This window comes from Homarus americanus, unplaced genomic scaffold (genome assembly GCF_018991925.1).
Source record: "Homarus americanus isolate GMGI-L3 unplaced genomic scaffold, GMGI_Hamer_2.0 scaffold33468, whole genome shotgun sequence".
In the NCBI taxonomy this organism is placed as follows: domain Eukaryota; kingdom Metazoa; phylum Arthropoda; class Malacostraca; order Decapoda; family Nephropidae; genus Homarus; species Homarus americanus.
In genome coordinates this window covers 3203561-3230520 of record NW_024714177.1, presented here as the reverse complement: position 1 = coordinate 3230520, position 26960 = coordinate 3203561, and the positions used below count along the sequence as shown (strand labels likewise).

Below are 26960 nucleotides of genomic sequence, written 5' to 3'. Positions count from 1 at the left end.
CATTATTATGTACAATCCCCCCCCTCGAACCACACTGCAGCAGGTACTGGAGCCACACCTCGTCAGCTGGGTTTGTTGACCTGGTGGAGGCTGGCTGTGGGTGAAGTAATATATTCTGTCTCCAAACTCCAGAAAGTCTTGTTACACATTTGGGTAAACTCACCCCCTGTGTCTGTCTGTCTTTCTGTTTCTTTGCTCCTTTCTGTCTGTCTGTCTGTCGGTTTGCTCCTTTCTGTCTGTCTGTCTGTCTGTCGGTTTGCTCCTTTCTGTCTGTCTGTCTGTCGGTTTGCTCCTTTCTGTCTGTCTGTCTGTCGGTTTGCTCCTTTCTGTCTGTCTGTCTGTCGGTTTGCTCCTTTCTGTCTGTCTGTCTGTCTGTCTCGTGGATTTTCAATGAACACGCCAAATTTATGAATGAATCTGAAATATCGTAAACAAAAAAATACAAAATGACATCAAAATTGCTCTCTCATGGGATTAGCTCTTAGCCTATCATCTTGAGGTGCAGGAGGTAATCATCCACCACCCAGGCACTTGAAATGCTTGGCGCTAAACGTGAGTCTCTATGTGAAGACGATCGCTCTGAGTCTCAGGTTCCCGTAAGGTCAACCACTGCGTAGAGTCTCTGTGTCTACCAACTACACCCCACCCGGAAGACCACCGCACATCAAGTACACACACACACACACACACAGCAGTTACAGTGGGTGCTCATCCTCTCCAGTTAGTGCAATCTGCCAAACTCCTGGGTGTAACTATAGACCACAAACTGGACTGGAAGGCCCATGTAAACAACACTATCAAGACAGCCTCGTACCGTCTCTACATGCTACGATGACTCAGGTCACTTGGGGCACCCACGCCAGAGCTGAGGACTATCTACAACGCATTTATACTCCCAAAATTAACGTATGCGTCACCAGCCTGGTCGTCTTCTCTCAACTCTACTCAACAACGTCAGCTAGAGAAGGTACAGAAGGGAGCCTGCAGAATCATGCTTGGCGCAGACTACTCCGGCTACACCAACGCTCTCTCCACCCTGGAAATGCCATCCCTCAGTGACCTCCACCGCCACGCCCTAGCAGGGTTTGGTAGTGGACTACTTCACCATCCTCGTCATCGCCACTTACCACCACCTGCAGTCCCCCGCCCACCTCGCGCAGTCCGCCACTACAACAAAATTCAGCCCATAAGAGCCCGCACCGATAGATATAAGAACAGCACCATCCCATCTATTGTTAAAATAATAAACAACTCCTGATTTATGTACTGTACAGCTCTGTAAATGTATTGAACGTATATTATTGTCTAAATCACATGGAAGTTTGTATATTTTCAGCCACCGGCTGCTCTATTATAAACCGTTTATTATTATTATTACACACACACACACACACACACACACACACACACACTCACCATGGCGGAGCAGATGACGTTGGGGAGGTTGTTGATGAAGGCGTACCGTTGGAGGCGCATGAAGTCGAGGATGGAGTGCCTCCTGGCCTCCCCCCCATCCTTGTTTCTACTGCCACGCCGCAGCCGCACCAGAGCCTTCACCCACACCCACCGACACCCACACCCGTATGTCCACACCATCCCGACGTTGCCGACGCCGTTGGACACTGAGTTGAGAGAAGTGGAGGTCTTGTTGACTGTGGTGCTGTGGGCTGAGGACTCCGTCATCAGTGCTTGGCGGCCCAAGGGCTCAATGTGGGACTGCTCTGATGCTGCTGACGGTGGCTTCGATGTGGAGGGGCCGCTTTCTGAGGGTCTTGAGGAGGCGCGGGGCTTCCCTATCAGCCCCAATGTAAAAGGGACCCTTATCCTCGACTTAAAGGAGGTACAAGTGGAGGAGGTGGAGGAAGGTGCCCTTTCCGGTGTGTGCTGGGCAGTCTGGACGGACACACTCCTCACTTGGACTCTCCTACCGTAAGTCCGTGACACCACAAAGGTCGTCTCTTCCTCGCACTCACAAGACACTCGAGAGTTCCTGAACTTTTGTAAAGTCAACGTACTGAGAACTTCTGCTGGCGTAAACAACCAAAACTGTTAGAACCTTTACCTCCAACGAAAAGGAAAATAAAACAGGAAACGAACAACCAAAACAAAAAACAAAAACATAATTAAAATCTCTCAGCTCCGACGAAGACTCTGATTTACAACACTCGGAAGAAGGGAGTCGTGTTTGCCAGCGTGGGGATGTATCAGGCATTTAATACACGTCACAACACTCAACGCTCCGGGCCACGTCCTCCCAACCGATCTATATATCACGCAGTTACGTTCCGGGAGTGCTTACTGTGTGTGTGTGTGTGTGTGTGTGTGTGTGTGTGTGTGTGTGTGCTTCTCTCCTTTCACCTTCAGCATTATTTCGCCAAAATTGAGGTCGACAGTTGTTCTTCTGTGTGTTTTTATCTTGATTAATATCTACCTGTGTGTGTGTGTGTGTTAGGTGGGGGTCAATTGGTCAAGATTAGCTTACACCTGGAGGGTTAAAGCTTAAGTGCCTCCCTAGGTCGAGGTCAAGAGGGCCAGGGTCAGGTCAACAGGTGGGTGTGGTCAATAATGCACCCGATCACTCCCCACCCTCCACCAGCTCCCTCCATCAATAATATGTTAGACAGGACCAACACGCACCTTCCCTCTCTCCCTCCCTCCACACAACCACTCCATCTATAGACACTTGTTCTCCCTCTCTCCCTCCCTCCCTCAATATACACTCTCCCTTTACACTCAGGCCACAGTCTCTCCATCTCTCCACCCTCATCTCATCCCTCCAAACACCCACTCTCCTTCCCTTTATATACACCCTCCCTCCTTCCCTTTATATACACCCTCCCTCCTTCTCTATACACCCTCCTTCTCCTTCCTCCTACACCCTCCCTCCTTCCTCTACACACCCCTCCCTCCTTCACTCTACACACCCCCTCCCTCCTTCACTCCACCCTCCCTCCTCACTCTACACACCCTCCCTCCTTCACTCCCCACACCCTCCCTCCTTCACTCTACCACCCCCCTCCCTCCTTCCTCTACTCCCTACTCTACACCCTCCTCCTTCCTCTATACACCTCCCTCCTCCCTATACTCTACACCCTCCCTCCTTCCTCTACCACCCTCCCTCTTCCCTTACACACCCTCCCTCCCTCCTCTACACTCCTCCCTCCTTCACACCCCTCCCTCCTTCACTCTACACCCTCCCCTTCCTCCCACACTCTCCACCTCCTCCCTTCACTCTACACTCCCTCCTTCACTTCACACCTCCCTCCCTCCTTCACTCTACACACCCTCCTCCTTCATTCTATACACCCTCCCTCCTTCCCCCTCCACACCCTCCCTCCTTCACTCTACACACCCTCCTCTCTCCACACCCTCCCTCCTTTCACACACCCTCCCTCCTTCACTCTACACCCCTCCTCCTTCACTCCACACACCCTCCCTCCCCCTTTCACTCTCACACCCTCCCTCCTTCACTCCACCTCCTCCTTCCTCTTCCTCCTTCCCCCCTCCTTCCTCTACACCCCTCCCTCCTTCACTCACTCCTCCTTCACTCCTAACACTATTTGGGGGTGGGGGTTAGGTTAGGTTTGAAGCTAGAAGGTTTGGGGTAGGTTAGCTGCTTGGGGGTGAGGTTAGGTTAGGTTTGTAGGTTAGGTTAGCGTTTGGGGGTGAGGTTAGCGTTTGGGGGTGAGGTTAGGAAGAAGGGTTTGGAAGTTAGCGTTTGGGGGTTAGGTTAGCGTTTGGGGGAGAGCGCGTTTGAGGTTAGGTTAGCGTTTGGGGGTGAGGTTAGCGTTTGGGGGTGAGGTTGGTTAGGTTAGGTTAGGTTAGGTTAGGTTGTTAGGTTTGGGGTGAGGTTAGCGTTTGGGGGTGAGAGTTTGGGGGCGTTGAGGTTAGGGGGGTGAGGTTAGGTTAGGTTACGTTTGGGGGTGAGGTTAGCGTTTGAGGGTGAGGTTAGCGTTTGGGGGTGAGGTTAGCGTTTGGGGGTGAGGTTAGCGTTAAAGAGGTTAGCGTTTTGGTTTAATCTTTAGGTGAAATAAGCTAGGGTGGAAATTCCTCAGGTGGTCTTCCATTCTCATAGTGAAATCTCTATTTAAAGGATTGTATGGAGAGGAAAGTCCATTATATCGAGGGTCCGTTAGATGTGAACACCCCCCCCCCATTTAACGGATTATATGGAGAGATGTCTGTTATATGGAGATAGAAATCCGTTATATGGAGAGAAGTCCGTTATGTAGCGATAAAAGTCCATTATATGAAGAGAAAATCCGTTATATGGAGGTTTCATTGTAGTACGGTGAGGGAGCCGCCAGTTGTAGGCAGCGTCGTCAAGTCAACAACAACACTGACGATATATAGCTGTAGCGTTGCTCTTAAAGGCGTGAGTTCAGGGGTTTAAGGGGCTATACTGAAGGGTTTAAGGGATTATACTGAAGGGTTTAAGGGATTATACTGAAGGGTTTAATGGGCTATACTGAAGGGTTTAAGGGATTATACTGAAGGGTTTAATGGGCTATACTGAAGGGTTTAATGGGCTATACTGAAGGGTTTAAGGGATTATACTGAAGGGTTTAATGGGCTATACTGAAGGGTTTAAGGGATTATACTGAGGTTTAATGGGCTATACTGAAGGGTTTAAGGGATTATACTGAGGGGTTGTGGGGCTATACTATGAAGGGTTTAAGGGATTATACTGAAGGGTTTAATAGGCTATAGAAGGGGTTTAAGGGATTATACTGAAGGGTTTAATGAACATACTGAAGGGGTTTAAGGGGCTATACTGAAGGGTTTAAGAGGTTATACTGAAGGGTTTAAGAGGTTATACTGAAGGGTTTAATGGGCTATACTGAAGGGTTTAAGAGGTTATACTGAAGGGTTTAATGGGCTATACTGAAGGGTTTAAGGGGTTATACTGAGGGGTTTAATGGGCTATACTGAAGGGTTTAATGGGCTATACTGAAGGGTTTAAGGGATTATACTGAGGGGTTTAATGGGCTATACTGAAGGGTTTAAGGGATTATACTGAAGGGTTTAAGGGGCTATACTGAAGGGTTTAAGGGGTTATACTGAGGGGTTTAATGGGCTATACTGAAGGGTTTAGGGCTATACTGAAGGTTTAATGGATACTGAAGGGTTTATTATACTGAGGGTTTAATGGATACTGAAGGGTTTAAGGTTATACTGAGGGTTTAATGGGCTATACTGAAGGGTTTAAGGGATTATACTGAAGGGTTTAATGGGATACTGATTTTACTGAAGGGTTTAAGGGATTATACTGAGGGGTTTAATGGGCTATACTGAAGGGTTTAAGGGATTATACTGAAGGGTTTAATGGGCTATACTGAAGGGTTTAAGGGATTATACTGAAGGGTTTAATGGGCTATACTGAAGGGTTTAAGGGATTATACTGAAGGGTTTAATGGGGTATACTGAAGGGTTTAATGGGCTATACTGAAGGGTTTAAGGGGTGATATGTGGGGGCTGTATCTAGTGTCATATGAGGGGCTGACTAGGTTATATTCATGGGGCTTAAGGGGTCTGATCAGGGGCTTAAACCTGACACACTACTGATTTGGAACTGTGCGTGTGTGCGTGCGTGCGTGCGTGAGTGCGTGCGTGTGTGTGTGTGTGTGTGTGTGTGTGTGTGTGTGTGTGTGTGTGTGTGTGTGTGTAGTTTTTTGCTTGTTTAACCTCAGGTGTTCAAAGTTAACATGACAACGAATTCCAAGCACACACACACACACACACACACACACACACACACACACACACACACACACACACACACACACACACACACACACACACACACACACACACACACACACACACACACTAAAAATAACTCCTCTTTAAACAAATAAATAAATACACAAAAACAAAACAAATCAACAAACTAATTTACGTATTATTTTAATCAGGCTTTTGTTAAATTTTGTTGATTAGGTAAAAACTAGTTCACTTGGGGTTAAACGGGGGATGAACACACCCCAGCCCGTGGATGGGGTGGCTGTGTTGATCCTGAGAAGAGTAATACGTTCATTAATGTCTTGAGAAGGGTGGAGCAAATATTCTTTCTCTCTCTCTCTCTAACTCATTCACACACTTTCTTTCTCATTCATTGACACACACTCTAACTCACACTCTCTCACTCACTAATACTCACTTCCTCACTCACTCAGTCACGCTCACTCTCTCACACATCCTCACTCAGTTACACTCACTTACTCATAGTCACTATTTCTCACTCACATTGATTCATTCACTCATTTCATTGACATCCACACTCACTCTCTCTCTGTCTCTCTAACGACCGTATGCACTACAATACGTCATCAAATTAATCGACAAATTATCAAGTTCACTTAAACTTAATTAAGTCTTATTAAATGAAGGTATTGTCCACCCCTTCAGGTACTGTCAACTCCTTCAGGTACTGTCAACTCCTTTAAGTCCTTAAACACTTTAGTATATCGCCACATCAATGTTAATAAGCGGAGTACATCACGATGTTGAGTACTACACCGCGAGTACATCACAAGGTTGAGTTATTACACCATGAGGATATCACAAGGTTGAGTACTACCTCGCGAGTACGTCACAAGAATGAGTACTACACCACGGGGGTTGAGTACCACAGTAGTCCTGGATCAAGGTATCTCAACACCCTCATCACACACACACACTCTCGTCATCACCTAACACCGGAGACTTGGACATCTAGGCAGCCTCAAGGGTGTTCGTCACCAGCCGCTACTTCACGGTCTGTGGTAGGACTCCGGGATGGACGCACAGGAGGATGTCTTCAAGTGGCGTCGGTGGGTCCGTCCTGAAGTCCTCACGCCGTGTCTTGTATTAGGACGTTAATGAAGACCAAAGACAGATGCCAAGTGGAGGCGGTGTCTATCCACTCAGGGGTCTTATACGTCCTTCAGAATAGGTTAAGACGCCTTTGAGGGATGTATTGCATGGGCTGAGGTGGTCCGTCAAGATGTCCTCCACGTCCTCTGGTGAAGGTCAAGACGCCGAGAAGTTTCAACTCCGGTGGTGACGTCTTATAGGGCGCTGCTGGTCACCCGAGGTATTCTCCGCGTCCCATAAACGTGGCTAAGTCATTGAGGGCATCAAGATGGATGGACGACGTGAGAAATATCTTGAAGGAGCGTCGTCCGTCTCCTGATGCTGACAAGTATACCGTTAAGAACTCCCAGAAGGTCGACTGAGAGGCGGCCCCGGCACTGGTCAGTCAGATACGTCCCTTACAGTGGGTCAGAAATTGCCAGACACCGCCGGCTCCTTCACGTCCCTCAAAACGGATTAAGACACCGAAAAGGAATCCCAGGATGATGTCTTAGATCAGTCTCCATCAGTCCATTCCGGCCAGGGTAGAGGAAGGGGTGTCTTAGGAGTTCCTTAAAAGACGGCAAGAAGGACTCCCAGTGAGGGCCCCCGCTCGTCTCGGCTGGTCACCCAGTAATCAGGGCTGAGGTCCAGCCTTCCCTGGACTACCAACAGCAACAAGTCTCCGGAACAAGATCATTTGGCCTTTACAGCTTCGAGTGTGTGTGTGTGTCCCGATAATCGATAGCTCGATAAATAGCCTCCTCGCTTTAGCTGCCACTAGACGCTCTGTTTTTTTTTTTTTCGAGAATTCCGGACAAGAGTGTAACGCTGAGGCCCGAGGGGAGGGTGAGATAAAGAGGGAGTAAACGACAGGTTAAAGTGACGACGAGGAGGTGACAAGGTAGCGAGGGCAGTGTGTACGAGACAAAGATGATTATAAGAATATGAAGAAATTAAGATAAAAAAAAAGAGGAATATTAATCCGCAAAAGTAAACAGAAGAATAAGTGATGCTAAATGACCAAGACGAAACAACAACTTTAAAAGAAAATAACATTAAAGAAACAGGCTAAAGTGTGACTAACTGACTGAAGTAACACAAAGACAACAGTGAATAACGAATACGAAGACAATAACAAACAGAGGAGAAAGTAATGATGATAATAATCAAGAATCAATTACTGGTATGATGACGCAATAAAAACACCTTAAAAAATAAAGTTATGTGAAATCTAAACAAAACATAACGAAACGAAGGAGGGTAGGAAATAAAAGAGGAGAGGAAGAGAGGGAAGGAATAATGGAAGGAAAGTAGAATAAGGATGAGAACTAATAGATTACAAGTTTGGCGGGAAAACGGGAGGACGTACGTACATCCACCTCGCACGGTAGCTCACGCGACACTGACCGCTTACCAGTGCCACGCCTCGCATCCCAGATATTGCCATTCGCCTCGCGTCTCCTCCCATCCTCCGTCTCTCTCTCTCTCTCCCGAAAATAGACACCAAAACACAATTTTTCTTCCTACAACTTCTCTCGTTACTTATCTCACTATCAACTTCATAACCTCCATTTATAACCCTTTCCCATTTTACCTTTTCGCTTTACATCGTCACGGCGCATTTCATGGATTCGTTTGTCATTTGTCTATCCCTCCTCGCTGTTGTTTACATCTTGCAGGCCAATCACTGGTCCTCAAGCGACACCATGCCTTGTTGTCATCCCAGTTAGGTGGAAAAATACGCCGAACTCATCCCTGACAAGATCCAAATTCTGTAACGCAATCACCGTAAAGGATTTAAGCCCGTATACGACGTAGAGGTGAGTACCATCTATTGTTATGGTGAGCTTGGTTAGGTTAGGTTAGGTTAGATTAGTGTTAGGTTAGGTTGGTGTTAGGTTAGGGTAGTTTTTGGTAGTTAATCTTTAGGTGAAATAAGCTGGGGGGGGGAGTAATCTTCGGGTGATCTGGCTTATGCATGTCATTAGTAGCAAACAGGTGAAGTGTGCCGTCACCCCGAGACGTGATGCCGTAAACAAACTAACACTTCACTTCCAGGACACACCTGTACCTCCCGGGTGATGATACCTGTGTGTGGTGGTGGTGGTGGTAGAGGTGATGGTGGTGGTGGTAGATGTGATGGTGATGGTGGTGGTGGTAGAGGTGATGGTGGTGGTAGAGGTGATGGTGGTGGTGGTGGTAGGTGAGGTGGTATGGTGGTGGTGATGGTGGTAGAGGTGGTGGTGGTGGTGATGGTGGTGGTAGTGTGTGATGGTGGTGGTAGAGGAGTGTGGTGGTGGTGGTGGTGAGGTGGTGGTGGTGGGGTGATGGTGGTGGGGGTGATGGTGGTGGGGTGAGGTGGTAGGGTGGTGGTGGTGGTGATGGTGGTGGTAGAGGTGATGGTGGTGGTGGCAGAGGTGATGGTGGTAGGGTGATTGTGGTGGTGGTGGTAGAGGTGATGGTGGTGGTGGTGGTAGGGTGGTGGTGGTGGGGTGGTGGTGGTGGTAGAGGTGATGGTGGTGGGTAGGAGGGGGAGGCCGGCACAGATCTTGGCCACAACAGGTATAAAACAGGGCAGTTAACAGCCCTCCGGTGGGCGTGGTAATGACTAACAGGAAGACGCTGATTGGTTACATGATCGATAGAGTCTCACCAACCCTCCCTATTCATCATCCATCATCCACCACCCCTCCCCCTCTCCATCATCCCTCCTCCCCTCTCCATCATCCCCCTCCCTCCCCTCTCCATCACCCCCTCCTCCCCCTCCATCATCCCCTCCCTCCCTCTCCATCACCCCCCTCCCTCCCCCTCTCCACCATCCCCCCTCCCTCCCGTCTCCACCATCCTCCTCCCTCCACCATCCCCGGCCCCCCAAGTCAACACCACACAAACCACGTCAACACTACGCCAACCCGTCAACAACACACCAACCACGTCAACACCACCAACCACGTCCAACACCACACCAACCACGTCAACACCACACCAACCACGTCAACACCACACCAACCACGTCAACACCACACCAACCACGTCAACACCACACCAACCACGAGACGCCTATAAGTATTCAGCGTCTAGGGAAACTATTTTTATTCTCTTCCAGGAACAACGACTATCAGGTGTCTCATTATGATATTATATATATATATATATAATACTGGGATAAAAACACACACACCTCGCACACTAGGTATCCAAACGAGAGGGAAATTTAAGTATCTTCTTATTAAATATTTTTTCGCTGTTTACATATTTATTATTAAACAATTTCTAGATTTTGTTTAGTCATCTGTTTGTTCGTTCGTTCGTTCTTCTACTCCTACTACTACTAAAGAATGTGAACAAGTATGTGGAAATAGTTCTGGTTTTTGTCTTGGCACTTCACTGTCAACTTTCTACACTTGTTAAAATAATTTATCTTCGTATACTGTGTGTGTATGAGAGCTTCCTGCACTATACCGCCTAGACTAAGTGAATATCAATATTGGGTAAGATGAACTTCTCAGAAACTTACGGAATGGGAGGAAGGGAGGGAGGGAGGAAAGATAAAGAGAAATATAGTTACGGAAGGCGAAGAGGGAAAAAGAAACAGAGAGAGAGAGAGAGAGAGAGAGAGAGAGAGAGAGAGACGATGGAACAGTACAAGAGGGAGAGGGAGTCAGGAAGGACAGGGAAACAGAAACGCATAAGAAAGGTGCTTAAGGGAGAGGGAGAGACGAGGGAAAATAGAAAAGGGGAGAAACAGAGAAAGGGTGAGTGACGTCATTGTAATACTCCGTGACGTCACTGTTACCTACATCAAACTTGGGAGAACCTTTGCTTTAAATGGCAGAGCAGTACGGGTCGGGAAGTTGTTCACACGTGTTAAGTATTAGTTCCCTTAAATAACATGCTCGGTCATCAGGTGAGAGGTTATCTGCATATATTAAAACCGATTTTGACCCAGCGGTATGCGCGCGCACCGTGTTTATAAACATTGAACGGTCTTCTATGCGTGAATGCTACTACAGGTATTACTTAATAATAATAATAATAATAATAATAATAATAATAATAATAATAATAATAATAATAATAATAATATAATAATAATAATAATAATATTAATAAAGAAAATACTAATAAAAATACTCGAGAAACATAAATACGGTAACACCAGTAATAAAAAAATACCACCATCCCAACATCCAATCTGTACCACACATCATGACGTCAGAGGGATGGGATGACGTCACACCAAGGCAAGATGAGGCTTACATTCAATCCGACATATGGCGTGCACGGCCCAAGACTGTCGTGATGTTGAAGGTTGGGAAGCCACAACCCACAAATTACCGGTCATATTTATTAATTTAACAACACCATCAATAACCACAATGTACATATTACTATATTTACAATAAATATAGTTACTAGTACCATCACCGTTAAGGTAAATACTCGGTGTAATATTGGATCTTGAGAGTTGATGAATCACTGGTTCGGTTATATTTACGATCTTCTCGAATAGTTGTGTTGATGAAAAATGAAATGCAGCTAAAAGTGAATAATAATAATAATAATAATAATAATAATAATAATGTGGACCCGGATTTTCTGAGACAGCCCACCAAGGAATGTCCCATTACAGTGCACTTCCCTTGTCTGACGTCACGGATGGTATATTTGTGTCCGTGTGTTGGTAATACACCTTAGGTCTTTGTTTACATGTCGCGTCACTAATCGGCAGGGTGTTTATATGTGATGTCACGATTCATGTCTATGTTTATAATGACGTCACAAAGAAAAAGTTGCTAATTCTTGCATTTTGAGATAATTAATTACTGTATAAATACTCCCTATGGTCTATGGCTATAAAAAAAACACCAAAATTAAAACGATGATGAATAATGAAGATTAAATGAATTACACAGCATAATAATAATAATAATAATAGTGAATGATGGGGGGGAGGGGGATCCTTCGAGTCTGGCAGCTCTTTATAGATAAGCCCCTCCCCTCATTCCATCAGGGCACGAAAGAGGTACATCCAAACTTCTCCCAGAATACTGAGGTAGGTGTGTGTGTGTGTGTGTTGACTATTCTAATATATACCACTAACAAGATCTCCCTATAGATACTCCATTACTACCAGCAACACGACTAACCCTTCTACCACAACTACTAACATCACCACCATTACCTATTCTACTATAACTACTTTCACCACCACCACCTTAGGCAGGCAAGAGGCTCCCTAGGTTCCTATAAACAGTTCTGAATCATTACCTGTATTAGTCGACAGTTATTGTATATCATTGAAAGACATCAACGCACTTTAGTCACCTGACACACACTCTACAGACACCCAGGCAATACGTGGCTCCTAATATAAAATGGTTCATGGTAAAAGTTTATATAATTGCCTCACCACATTCCCAACTGCACACGAGGAAGAAAGGCACAATATACCCTATTTATTGACCTAATAGGCAACTTATATCGTACGAGCTAGCCAAAATGGATAAAGAAGGTCGGCTGTTACACTGGATAAGTGGTTACCTCACTAACAGAAGGGCTGCTGCACTCTTTCAGGGTTACAAAAGTGAAGTTAAAGATATGTAATGTGGCAACCCCCAAGGTGGAGTACTTAGTCCCACTCTGTTCAATGTATTTATGAATGCACTATTAAAGTCAATCCCAGATAGCCCCAGCAGTATTAATGTAAGCTATGTAGAGAACGTTCTTATACATACTAAAACTCGTCGTGAAGAGCAAACCATCCTGAACCACGTACAGTCAGCCTGAGAAAACTAAAGTATTCAACAAACAAGCTGGAAGCCACAAACCATACACTCATATAGGTAACTGCAAACCATACACTCATACAGGTAACAGCAAACCATACACTCATACAGGTAACAGCAAACCATACACTCATACAGGTAACAGCAAACCATACACTCATACAGGTAACAGCAAACCATACACTCATACAGGTAACAGCAAACCATACACTCATACAGGTAACAGCAAACCATACACTCATACAGGTAACAGCAAACCATACACTCATACAGGTAACAGCAAACCATACACTCATACAGTATGTGAAATGACACAACACTTTATCTCTGATGGCAAGATAGCTGACATAGCTATTAAAACTATGTCCACATTTCACTCCTACTACCTGGATATAACTAAACAAATAATGTACTGGAAATACTATAACATTCAAAGCCACAAAATTCTGTCCTGTGCTGTTATCCATTTTGTTTTACCGCTCACAGGATGAGTATGGGGTGCACAATAAACTAGACACTCAGCGGCAACATAAAATTCAAGCACCGCTACCACCACCTTCATCACACCACCACCACCATCATCATCATCATCAGAAAATCTTTACAGTCACTCATTGGCAACAACATCAATTATCAGATATAAATACCCATTTACGTTATGCATTAGTCATGACAATGGTAATTAGCCTTCATCAATAACTAATGACGTAATGCCCTTCCCAGTCTTACTAGGATCTGGTTATTATCACATATCGATAGTGCGAGAGCGAGGTGCTGGTGTGTGGAGCTGAAACATGCGATCCTTGGAGGCGGGCACTGATAAGGCACCTGGGCACCTGCCTGGGTTATAACTCCTGGAGGGTAGCAGTAGTAGTAGTCGAGGTTGTAATAATAATAATAATAATAATAATAATAATAATAATAATAATAATAATAATAATAATAATCATAATAATAATAATAATAATAATAAAAATAATAATAGTAATAATAATAATAATAATAATAATAATAATAATAATAATAATAATAATAATAATAATAATAATAATAATAATAATAATAATAATAATAATAATAATAATAATAATAATAATAATAATAGGTTGAGATAATCAAATTCATACCCAGTAAAATATTCCTACAACTTCTCAACTCTCCACAAATGGCTGAATCTTTCCAGCGTCACTGTACCAGGCCAAGGTTTGTGTCATCTTGTCCCGCACACAAATGGTAAAGAATAAAAATAAGTTTTCTCCTGTTCTGCCTAAAGTCTTTACACTTTAGTCTTCTCTCTTCGTGGAAATAAACTAACACACAGTACATCCATCTTCAAGGGAAGGTGGTAGTAAATCTAATCCCATTTTCTTCTTAATCTCTTTCACCTCAACAATAAGAAAGATTTTTGTGATGGTAATCAATGCTCATGTTCTTAAGACACATTTGGAAATAACACTTGACTCAGTGATGACAAGTACTGTATGAGTGCCATAGAGGGCGCTCTACTGCTGCTCATCTACCACTGCTCACACATTCAATCCATCAATCAATAAACTCCATTGGTCGAACCTCTGCAGCAACCCTTGACATTTACTAAGCCGCTGATATAGTTTGGCATCGATTCTTACAAGTAAAATTGCCCTCTCGTGACCTTTCCCCGTAATCCTCTTAATTTATTATTTTCTATCAAGTCACAGTGCAGTACGTGTGGGTGTTGACGGTCTTCTCTCTTTCATTATTCATCCTGGAGTACCTCAAGGCTATGTACTGGCACCAACTCTTCTTACTGCACATTTATGGTCTACTTTCAGTGACACACAACTCTATTCCCTTCTATGCAGATGACTTAACCCTCCATCGATCCTTCTTCACTCTGACTTTTCTGTTGATTTTGTTTTAGCCACCAGAATCTCTATCTACCAAAACTCTTTTCCACACCGAACTAGCACTCAGCGGACCCCCCTGCCTGAGAACGTGTTAAGAAGTTCATCACTTTAATTATTCTGTGTCACATATCGACAGTCATTAGTAACTAGATGCCTCGGTGATAAGATCTAACAACGATACCTGTCTCATCTCTCCTTGTGCTTTCTATATGTTAAAAAAAAAGGTTAGTTTGTAGGCCAATCGGGTAAGAGCGAGGTGATCTCCGGCAACACCTGAGCCGCCTTCATCTAAGAAGTTTACGATCTTGTTAGCTCTGGGTGAAGGTAAGACGCAGCGGCGAGGAAAACCTGGAAAGTATCATTACTGGAAACTGGTTCACTGGAAGTTCTTGATCACTACGTATACGAGTTACAGTGCTCTAGATCATTAGGTTAAAACTAGCAATGATCCGGTTAAAATTTGGCATGATCCGGTTAAAACTAGGTATGATGTGGTTAAAATTAAGCACGATCCGGTTAAAATTAGGCACGATCTGGTTAAAATTGGGCATGAACCGGTTAAAATTGGGCACAATACGGTTAAAACTGGGCACGAACCGGTTAAAACTGGGCACGATCCGGTTAAAATTAGGCACGATCCGGAAAAAAAATTGACAAAATGGTGGAAAATTCTCTTCTTTGATGGCATTAATATAAGATTCTTCAGCAGGTGGTGGCAGACAGATGGTCGAACTCCTTGGTATTTAAAATTAGGGGGGGGGGAGAAGGGAGGGGGGAGGAAGGGGAGAGGAAGTGGGAAGGGAGGAAGGGGGAAGAGGGAGGGGAAAGGGAGTGGGGTAGAATGAGGGGGAGAAGGAGTGGGAAGGTGATAGAAGGGAGGAAGGGGTAATAGTGGGATATATATTTTAATTTCTCTCTTATTTCTATTTTTTTTTTCAATTTTTATTTCACCTCATTCTCTTTTCTCTGTCTCTGCCTGTCTCATTTTTTTCTGTCTGTTTCTCTGGCTGTCTATCTGTCTCATTCTCTCTCTTATTCTGTCTGTCTGTCTCTTTCTTTCTGTCTGTCTGTCTGTCTGCCTGTGTACAAGTGTGAGATACAGAAGGTGTCTTAAGGCCCGTTTCCACCTGAGAGCGGACTCTTGATAGTTACTGTCGATAGTTCTCTGTGTATCCACATGAGAGCAAAATTCTGCAAGTTTAAGCTGTCGAGAGTCTTCCCGACAGTAGCTGACGGAGAGAACTCTCAGCGGTGTGTCCACCTGACAAGAGCTGTACTCTATAGTGACTCTCAGTCAGTCGGTAGCAATGGGTGGTAGAGGACGTGGCAGAGAGTCTGCCGCAGCAGTAATAGTTATGCTGATGCTGGAGAAGAACAAGCAAAAACAAAAGAAGGTGTTGGATAAAGCACCGGGTGGAACGACGAGGTGAACTGGGAGCTAACAACAGGCTTATGAAAGAACTACAGATAGAAGATGCTCAACAGTTCCGTAATTTCACCCGTATGTCATCAGTTCAGGTGGAAGAGTTGGTGAAATTGGTGGGCCATTAATTTTCAAGAGAGACACACGGATGAGGGAAGCCATTTCAGTTCACGAGCGAGTTATGGTGACGCTTCGGTTCTTGGCATCAGGTAAGTAAACAACAACAACAAAAAACCCAAACGTCCTGTCTAATGCCAATAATTACCATTGATGTTCAAGTGTTTAAATTCAAATAACCTTCACCTGTTGCATCAATGAATATGCTGTGAATTCATCGTCAATAATCTGATAACCATCTAGAGTTAATTAGAAGTGAAATACTCAAGGGAACCAGATAATAACTACCATATCCATCTGTTGGTCACTTTACTCCCAAGTGGACACGGACCCTTAGGCTGACCTGTGTTTCCCTTATCTATAGTATCTTCTTGTTATCTTCCCTCTCTCACTCTTCCTCCCTTCACGCCGTTCTCTTTCTCTCCACTCCCCTCCTCCTTCCTTCCCGTCTCTCCTCTCTATGTCTCGTCCCTTTCGCCTCTCTCCCTTCTTCCTTCCGTCTCTTTTATTCTTTATCTCTTTCTCTCCCTTCGTCCCTCCTCCATCACCACTACTACCAGTTGCCTCTTACCCTCCTCCACCTATTTCTCCTTTCCCTCCTTTACCTCTCCCTCCCTCCCCCCTCTCTCCCATCACCTCTCCATCCCCCATCTCTCCTTCCCTCCCTCCCACCACCTCTCCATCCCTCCTTCCCTCCTCCCCACCCTCCATCCCTCCATCTCTCACTCCATCCCTCCATCTCCTCCTCCCATCACCACTCACCCTCCCATCTCCCTCCTCCCTCCATCCTCCCTCTCCCCTCCCTCCCCACCTCTCCATCCCTCCACCGCCACTATCTCTCAGCCTCCTTGCCAGGAACCTTTAATTTCCTTCTCCACCTTTATCTCTCCTCACCGTCCTTAATTATTCTCTCTCTCTCTCTCTCTCCTCTCTCTCTCTCTCTCTCTCTCACCTCTGTCTATCTCTCTCTCACCAACTCCCCTTGTCCTCACACACACACACACACACACACACACACACACACACACACATCTATCCTTCTCTGGTTGACGAATCAATCGCCTTCAATTCCCCCCCACCTTTACCTCCCTGTAGTCCCTTCCTTCTCACCTCCTAACCTCCCCATCCTAACCTGCCCTTCCCCTAACCTACTCCCCTTCCTCCTTCCCCATCCTTCAACCTGTTTCCCTCCTAACCTATTAACCTTACTCCTTAACCATCCCTAACCTGCTCTTCCCCCTAACCTCCCCCACCCACATGGTTTAAGGTAAGGACACTAAGATAGGTTCTCCAAGGCGCCCGTGTTAAGTTTTCCCCTTAAGCTGTGATCATATCTACAGGGTCAATCAACAGGGATGAAATTTTAAAAGGTTCTTAAATTATTATTTTTTTCTTAACTGGTAATTTACGATCGTATGAAACTGCCTCAATTAACGTAGCCCATGTTAACGTCAACTTACCTTGCTTAACGTAATCTAACCTTAACCTAACTAAATCTAACCAAACCCAACCAATTACGCATGGGTCCCATCAAATGACAAGTGAGTGTGGGGGGAGGGGGAAGCCACAAAGGACCATTGATTTATTGAAGGTTTGGAAAGGTTTCGTAGTTCGTACCACAGCGGCGGCTCTTACATGGTGTGTGTGTGTGTGTGTGTGCTCAGTAATCGTGGTGTGAAGTTCCAGACTACTGTAAGTTTTAGTTAAGATCCGCGAAGAAGTTCTGGAGACACTGCCTGGTTCAAGACTTCACAAGAGACAGATAGACGGACGGACGGACAGACAGACGAAAGAACAAAGTCAATTACCGGGTGATATTTCCTTACCTGTTAACACTAAACTAAAAAAAATAAGTTTAATTTTATCCATGGTTATTCAGCCATTAAATAATAACTACTGTAATTACATGAATCAAATTTAATTATTCTTATTACATTTCTCAAATTACTTCAATCGTTTTACACAATTTTTGATCGAAGGAAATCTTAAATATATAATTGGTAAAAAAAAAATAATTAAAAACCTCATGAGACAAAATTGCAAATAGAATTCAAGTCGTCTTTTTACTCTTCACTTATCAGTGGTCATTTCCCTTATTGTATCGTCCAAACAGCCGTTACTCAGTCAATCCTGTGACCGCTGCTATCGACTCTCCTGTCCATTTAATATGACAAGACCAATGACCACTCGCTCCAGAGACGTTCGCGCAATAACCTCCCTCCACCACATAGGTTCGTTCACTGTCTCGCTTCCCGGGCTTGTGCTGGCAGAGATAATGGAATATTGGACGAAATAATCTGATCACAGTGCCGTAGGCGAACTGACATCCCAATTAGTATTTTTCACTTGAGTTTTTATTTCCGTCTATCGCTCAGAGCCGCAGCTGCCCTCTGATTGGTTCGTTAAAAAGTCTATCTGGTGTTTTCCAAGTCATGCTGAATTATAATAGATTGATAAGAGGTAAAATTAATTAAGGAATTGAAAATTGCCAAACGTTTTCACATTCTAAATCTTCAAATTTGAGAAACGATGAGGGCAGAGTTTGAGTAAGAACTAATGTATTTTTGGCTACGTTTTAATAGTTCAGTGTCACTATCTTTCATGACCCGACTGATATTTTTTGCTTTCCTGAGTGAGGGTCGCTTCATTAAATGTGGATTAGCGCAGTGAACTTGGTGCGGCGGCCGATTGGATACAACGACCGCCTCCCGTCGCTGGTTCAAGCCTGGGCACCCTTAATACACCTAACTGTAAGTGAGTACATACAGTAGTCTTATACTTGGGGTAAGTGAAGACAGTCGTATGCAGTATCGGCCACGTTGTGTACTGAAGGCTTTGTCTACAGTGTACTACATCCGCACTACCCCGAAGGAGCAGTTAGGTCTATAGGGTCAACTTCAACTTTATTTTTCAACACAGCCAGTGACTAATAATTCTTCTTCAGTGAGCCACGACTCAACAAGCTCAAAGGTACGAAAAAATAAATAGATACATAGATGCAGTAGTCCAAGTGAACGAGTCCACAGTCCTTAAATAAGTTACAACCCATTGCCTTCCTTAACAATGATGCCCTGAGAGAAACTTCCACACGCTGGAAATATGTCGATGACCATTGGGATCAGTGTAAGCAACTCGGCTCCCGACTACAGCGCCCTCCAGAATGAATTGAACAGTCTCCAAAATTGGACCACCAACAACCATGTCACCCTCAACCACACCAAGACCATGATTATGCATATTAACCTCTCCTTCGACCATGTTCCACCTTCCTCCATTACTTTGAGCCCCAACACACTCCAGTTTATGAGCTCCACTAAGCTCATCGGCGTTACCATACATACGAAATTGTAAAACACGTCAGTAAAATATTTGTCAAGTCTCTCAGCTTTCGTCACGACCTTCTCCGTCGATTCAAGTCCCTCAGCGGTCCCACGCCCGAGGTCCTCAGTGCTTACTCAACTTTCATACGTACGAAGCTCACCTCTGCTTCCCTTGCCTAGTCTCCCCCCCCCCATAAATACCACACAACGGTAACACCAAGATAAAGTACAAAAGAGGGCATGCAAGATTATCTCTCCTAAACTACATATCAAGAAACGCTCAACACACTAACCCTTTCGGCTCTCTCTGACCATCACCATCACCCCATCTGTAACTTTGGGGAGAAGTTATTGCACCATCCTCGACACACACACACACACACACACACACACATACACACAAAACCCTCCTTAGAGTAACACATATTAAACCAATGTATTATATATCACAAAATGGGTAATGTCTACCAAAAAAAAAAAACACGATAAACACCACTAAACTATTTATATATTTTAAGACAGACTACTCTAATCCCTTATGTAACTATCCTTAACTTTTTGAGGATCATTGTACCTTGTAGATGTCGAAATATTATGTGTAATTATACTTTCAATATTAAACGAAGGAATAACATTAATACTTATATACTTCGCAGACGGTATTTGTATAGCATAGTTACGCCTTCCAGACTACAGATCAGTTGCGTTTTCTTTGAAGTGACTATAACAGATTGGGGTACGTTCTCTCTCAGTCACAGGGTAAACCATAACAATATCACCTAAACCCCCCCCACACACTGTAACAGGGCGGCGAGTGAATGACTTGATTATCTAAGTAAAAATCACCATAGTATTTCACACTGGCTCACCATACATAGGGATGCTACTGGTTGTATGTAAGAGTCACCTTCCACTTCTCTCACACTACACTCTTTAACTCTTCCCTTCTCCTTGTCTCCCCCTCACCTTTCACTCTTCCTCTTATCTTCCACCAGTCTTTTCCATTCTCCCATTCACCTTCTCACTCTTCCTCAGTCTCTCTCTTCCCTTGTCCTTGACTCCTCCTCCTTCCTGTCTTCGTTGTACCAAAAACAATTTATATACGATACAAGACTAAATATATAATTGGATTCGTTATAGCCACAACACCTATACGTGCAGTTATATAACCAATACGACATATAAATAATAATACTTCAACACTTACCTTTGCTTAGTAGCTCGAAAAATTATCAATCATACTTACCTTTCGTTAATACCCAGGAGAGTTATCATACTCTCGTTGGTAAGGTATCCCTGAGGTAAATAATCATAAGGTAAGGTATAAGGGAAGAATCTGACAGGACTTACCTTCATATGGAACATCATGAGCTCGTTGGAGAGTTTGGAGCGGACCTGTGTATCGAAGACCTTCTTGTAGAGGAGGGAGTTGCTGATGGAGATGCCGCAGTAGATGCTGAAGGCTGTGGCGATCTCCTCATCGAATCTGGTGAAGTGGAGACCCGTCGTCTTGTTGCACAGCTCAGCCACCCCGATCACTATGCCGTCCCCCTTGATCGGGAAGCACAGGATGTTTCTGCAGGAGGGAGGAGGAGGAAAAGCTTGAAAGATTCCTGGGTAAGTTAAATGGAGTTACACATACACCTTCCTAATATACAATTCCCCTACACAGACAACCTCCCCTACACACACAACCTCCCCTACACCCACAACCTCCCCTACACCCACAACCTCCCCTACACACACACAACCTCCCCTACACACACAACCTCCCCTACACACACAACCTCCCCTACACACCTACCTGGTCTTGAAGCCAGTACACTCGTCAAAGCCCCTGTAGAAGAGCGGGTGAGCGTAGGCATCCCTTATGTTGAGGAGGTGACCCGTGGTGGCGACGTGGCCCGCTATCCCTTGTGTCGCCGGCAGCCGCACCTCCCCACCTGACTGTAGACACAAGACAGATTATTCATCACGTAGAAGGACAACGAGACACACCTTGCTGACGTACTTGTAGTGGGCATAATTCTCGCCACCTAACCTAACCTAACCCAACCTGAACTAATCCAACCTTGATTTAATCACCGAGAGTGGGGCCCCAGTCCTAATGGGTTGGAAGCCTAAAAGGATTCAGTCCGCATAGGCCTCTCAGTCTTAATGGAAACGGACGTCCTGGGATTTGGGACCCATTCGAGTTGTCAACCTTCACGGCACACTTATCTATTACCTAACTACGCTCTAGATACCAAGTAGTGTTATCCATAGATCATCGTTATCGGGCCATAGACGATGACCACACCATTATCCAACACAGGCCATAGACGATGACCACACCATTAACCAACACAGGCAAGGTACAGAACTGATACAGGTGTCGATACAGGCCACAGATACAGGCAGGTTAATGAATTTCTGCACCCCTGTGATAACTCCTGTCTACACCTGGCAGCGTCGTAGTTGTAGTGTAAATATCTACAACTGAATGGGTACTCGTCCTGTAAACACGGAAGTGGGTGATGGGTAAGTTTATTTTAAGTCACATTGGTTGACAAGTTGTAATTAGGTGGTTGAATATAACATCAATATAAACTATATAAATAAAATGATTATATTAATACCGATATGAATAAAAAAATAGAAAAATATAAACTTTGTATGTTGTAATGCATGTTCTAGCCACATTCACTACACCCGGACACTGGCGGCGGCGCTGTGAGTTAACGGTGTGCAGTAGATTGGAGCCCAGACACCGAGGTCCCAGTACCCTCCCCCTCCAGCCTCACTACATCTCGTGGCTGTCTCATAACATAGGTTTCGTGAGAGCAAATTCCCCTGGTGTATTTTATTAACACTACTGTCGACTTTTGAAGTTTTTACTGTCAGTGTAAGTTTGTTTAGAGCTTTTATGAATGGTTAATGATGTATACTGTTACAGCGTTGACTATTATTTTTAATCTACTCTGAATATAAAGTAGTAGTTTATTTCTTATTTTATATATAACCATAAGACATCTCTAACTCCATAAAAGATTGTCATACTTAGTGTGTTTCTTATACATTCTAAAATCAATATCATAATAGATAAATCTCAGTAAAGGGGTAAAGCCATTTCAACGATTGTCACAGAATCTATTTGTAACAATTAATTTTCCACTGGACACCAAGTTACGTCCATTGATTATACCACAAAAATTTACACCAGTTGTTTCATTGGCTTAACATCTCCGGAAATTAGTCATAAGGATTCCCGGGTTAAACTGGCCGGAGGGAGAGCCACCACCACGCCTGTAGTGACGTCACGTGTATAGCCTCGATCGAACTTCTATCAGGGTAAAGGGGAAGGGGGGGGGGCCACACAACTCCTGAACTGACCGAGCCAAGGGGCAGCTCTCGTGCCACGCACTAGGAGGCTCTGAGTGACCATGACCCACTTGATCTTATGGACGGAGAGAAGCGTCACTCCTGCCAGCCAACACAAGGGAGATCAGCGGATAGAGATAAGTGTCACAACTACCGAACACCGCTCACACGATCACTAGAAACCAAAAAAAATTGAAGCTGCGAGCCCCCCCCCCACCCACCCCCCCAAGAGAAAACACTTGGATAGCCAACACCTGAAAAAGTAGGGGCCCCGTAAAAGTAGTTCTCAGAGGTGAAGTTAACACACGATGATTGAATGGAAGTTATTTACATCTCCCTCTCCCCAAAAAGACTACTGATATGATGCACTAGGGTGACAGCAGGCTTCAACGGTGACCGCTCGTTATATAAATCTGTTCACTACTACTACAACACTGCCGGGTGTGCACAGGAGTTCTCACGGCTGTACAAGACCCACACTCTCGACTACCCGTAACAGGTTACAGGTACAACCCTCCTACAGCCAACATCATACTTGGCTGTACCTGAAATAGAGTAATTACAGGTACTCAAAGCTACAGTACTCGCCCAGGTGAAGATACAGGTTACATGTACAAGCCTTCTATTGCCACCATAAACACCTGGTTGAACACTGAAGTACCTAGTATCTCAACGGTGATTAATTTACCTGTACTCAGAGCAGTAGTACACATCAGAGATACAGTACCTGTACTCCACTACTGAGTACCATATATACTCTTATCTCTAAACCACATGTAATCTAAGTACATATTATGTGCTGTGTGCATTAGTGCTACGAGGCGTCCTTTCGCACAGCACCCGCGGAGAGTGATACGTGTCGAGTGAGAGGCGGAAAAGTGTGAAACAGGTGTGCTTACAGTGACGGTGCAGCCTCTGTACAGGTGACTACAGGTGTTGTGATGGGCAGGTGTGATTCCTAGTCAGTAAATATTGACAATTAAAACGATTAATATTTACCACAAACCAATACCAGAGACGTTAGGTCAGGTCAGGGCAAATGAGGGTAGGTTCTGGGAGGCTAATTCAGGTCAGGTGTGGTCAGGTCAGGTATAATTAGATGAGGTTAGGTTATGCATGGTTAGTTTAAATGAGGGCAAGTAAGTTTAATTTCAGGTTAGGTTAGGTTAGATTAGGGGAGGTAGAGGTCAGGTTATGTTTGGTTACCTTAGGTTAAGGTAGCTGATTTCAGGTTAGGTTAGGTTAGATGTTAGGAGGTCACCTGTAATAAATAAGACAGCAAATGGCTGGAAATACTGAAACCAACAGGTGGGACCAACGAGCAGCTGTGTGTGTGTGTGTGTGTGTGTGTGTGTGTGTATGATATAGTGGTAAATGTCAACAGGTGTGAGAGTAGGAAGTGCCACTGAATTATAAAGTGTGCTAGAGGTAAGTACTAGTGGCAGCAACAGCAAAGGTGGGTGGTGGAAAGTACTGCCCAAAGTGAGATGAAGTACTTTCCACATCGACTCAACGGGTGGAAAGTACCATACGTGAGAAGACAAAGTGAGGGAAAGTAACATCAGCGTGGGTTGGTGGCAATAATACTAGCGGGTACTGTCCACGGTGAAGATAAAGTACTTTCCTAAGTATCAATAGGTGTACTAGAGCGAGGGAGGTAAAGTACACCTATAGTGAGTAGCGGGTGAACTAGTGAGGAAAATGTAGCGGCAATGTGGGCAGTGACAAGTGGATACTGTCCACAGAGTTTTAAGTTAAGTACTTCCCGAGGTGACCAGGCCAGGTATACTGTGGACGAGCGGCAGTAGGACGTCTTCCACCGACTGTTGGACAAATTGGACAAAAAATGATGGACAAAATTATTCAACAAAATAAGGCATAAAATTGGACAAATGACTAACAGTGAACAAAACGATTAGACTAAATGAGAGATGGACAAAATATTGAAACCAGTGTTGGAATAACGAAGAAAACACAGATAGTATAGTTGGACAAAAGACAGGGAAAAATTATTGGACAAAAGACAGGGAAAAATTATTGGACAAAATACATCCCCAATATGCTGAACCAAATGACTGACAAACTATTAGAAAAAGAAGTTGAACTAAATATTGGACAAAACTGATTAAACCAAACCAAATTCTAGACAAAATGACTGGAGATAATAATGAACAAAACTATTGGAAACGCAGAGATAAAGCTGGACAAGAGAGACAAAACAATTCGAGAAAATACTGGACAAAACGATTGGACAAAATGCATATTAATTCACAGTCCTTGTTCTCTTTACTCTACCACACTATCTCACACACACACACACACACACACTCCATCAGGGCGAGTCGTCAGTCGTCTAGGTAGGAAGATCCAATCACCTAAATCACTCGCCGCCTCACCTCACTCGCCGCCTCGCCTCACTCGCCTTCCTCACCTCACTCGCCTTCCTCGCCGCCTCGCCTTCCTCTTAATCAAATTCCCGAGGTAAAGTCTCTGTGCAGCCCCGACGCCATGTTGATATTTATTTCCAGTTGTGTAGGGGGAGGGAGATGATAGATAGATAGATAGATAGATAGATAGATAGATAGATAGATAGATAGATAGATAGATAGATAGATAGATAGATAGATAGATAGATAGATAGATAGTGTTACTACATAAACATCCAATTAACACAGAGCCAGAGGGGTCGGCACTGCACTCGACCGCCATTACTTCCGCAACAGGAATAGTCAGGTACCTATATACAGCTGGGTGGACTAGGGAAGACCAGGCATTGATCCAGAGATCCTTAGAGACCACACACACACACACACACACAGAGTAAACAAACACACCAAACTTTCGCCATTTGCTTCAAAACTTGTTAAGACATGGAAGTAAAACACCTACTCTCTCTCTCTCTCTTCTCTCTCTCTCTCTCTCTCTCTCTCTCTCTCTCCCTCATCTTGTCTTTCCTTCCCTCACTCACGGACACACACAAAGGCGTCTTCCCCCCCCTCCCTGCCCTCTCCTCATATTTCCATTTTACTCCCATAGAAACCTTGACAATTTTATGAAAGAAACAGTAAATGTATATTGAAGAAGATGGCGACGCTAGAGAGAGAGAGAGAGAGAAGAGAGAGAGAGAGAGAGTTCTAAAAATACCATCAAGCACTCATCTCTTTCCTTCCTCCCTCCCACCTTTCCTCCCTCCCTTCTACCTACCTTCTCTCCCTCCACCTATCCTCCCTCCCTTCTACCTACTTTCTCTCCCACCTTTCCTCCCTCCCTTCTACCTACCTTCTCTCCTACCTTCTCTCCTCCACCTTTTCCTCCCTCCATTCTACCTACCTTCTCTCCCCTCCACCTTTCCTCCCATTCTACCTACCTTCTCCTCCCTCCCTCTCAAAAAGCAAGACAGGCTCCAGACTCAGCTAGGGATGCCATTTCACCCCACTTGCTTCACCCACCCTCATCCACTTGCCTCACCCACCCTTATCTTCTTGCCTCACACACTATCCTCACAGTCAGGGCAGCGTCAGGAGGTCCAAAGACGCCCTTAGATTACAGTCTTGTCCCGAGTGTCTCTGAATCCCTAAAAATCTCTCCTCCCTTCCTAAAAAATCTCTCCTCCCTTCCTAAAAATCTCTCCTCCCTTCCTAAAAATCTCCCCCCTCCCTAAAAAAATCTCTCCCCCCCCTCTAAAATCTCCTCCCTCCTAAAAATCTCTCCCCCTCCTAAAAATCTCTCCTCCTCTCCCTTCTAAAATCTCTCCTCCCTCCCTAAAAAATCTCTCCCCCTTCCCTAAAAAATCTCCCCCCTCCCTAAAAAATCTCTCCTCCTTTCCTAAAAATTGTCTACACCGACGTACCGAAAAAATACTTTACATTTTAAGATTCATGAAACCGAAACCTAAAAATTAAGCTGATTTTGTTATTGGTCGTGAAATTTCTTGTTCTGAAACTCCAAATAAAAGCTTCAAATACAGAGTTTCGAAGCACCCTGAAGAGAGAGAGAGAGAGAGAGAGAGAGAGAGAGAGAGGCTTAGACTAACTATTGATTGACATCTTATTTCTGGCTGGTCCTTCAATAAGTGACGTCTCGGTGGATGTCATATGTATACACCTGACATCTTGCTTCTCGTGGCCATGTGTGTCAGGCAGACTTTCCCCACATCATCACACATGGCTCGTTACTATGGCGAGGGCTGGACCATGGGAGAGTGAGGGGTAACCTTGGACGCTGTTGT

At 44.6% G+C, this 26960-nt stretch overlaps 1 protein-coding gene across 2 annotated transcripts in view; it reads right to left on the bottom strand.

Moving 5' to 3' along the window:
• Positions 1–26960, bottom strand: part of LOC121876979 (cGMP-dependent 3',5'-cyclic phosphodiesterase-like) — a 90726-nt gene that overhangs the window by 38593 nt on the left and 25173 nt on the right. The window contains exons 6-8 of one of the 2 annotated variants that reach the window (XM_042382564.1): positions 24499–24555; positions 21177–21319; positions 20723–20948 (exon numbers count right to left, since the gene is read on the bottom strand). In XM_042382564.1, coding sequence (XP_042238498.1) covers positions 20723–20948; positions 21177–21319; positions 24499–24555 — 426 coding nt within the window. The remainder of the gene's footprint in view (positions 1–20722; positions 20949–21176; positions 21320–24498; positions 24556–26960) is intronic. The other variant, XM_042382570.1, reaches the window with a different exon arrangement.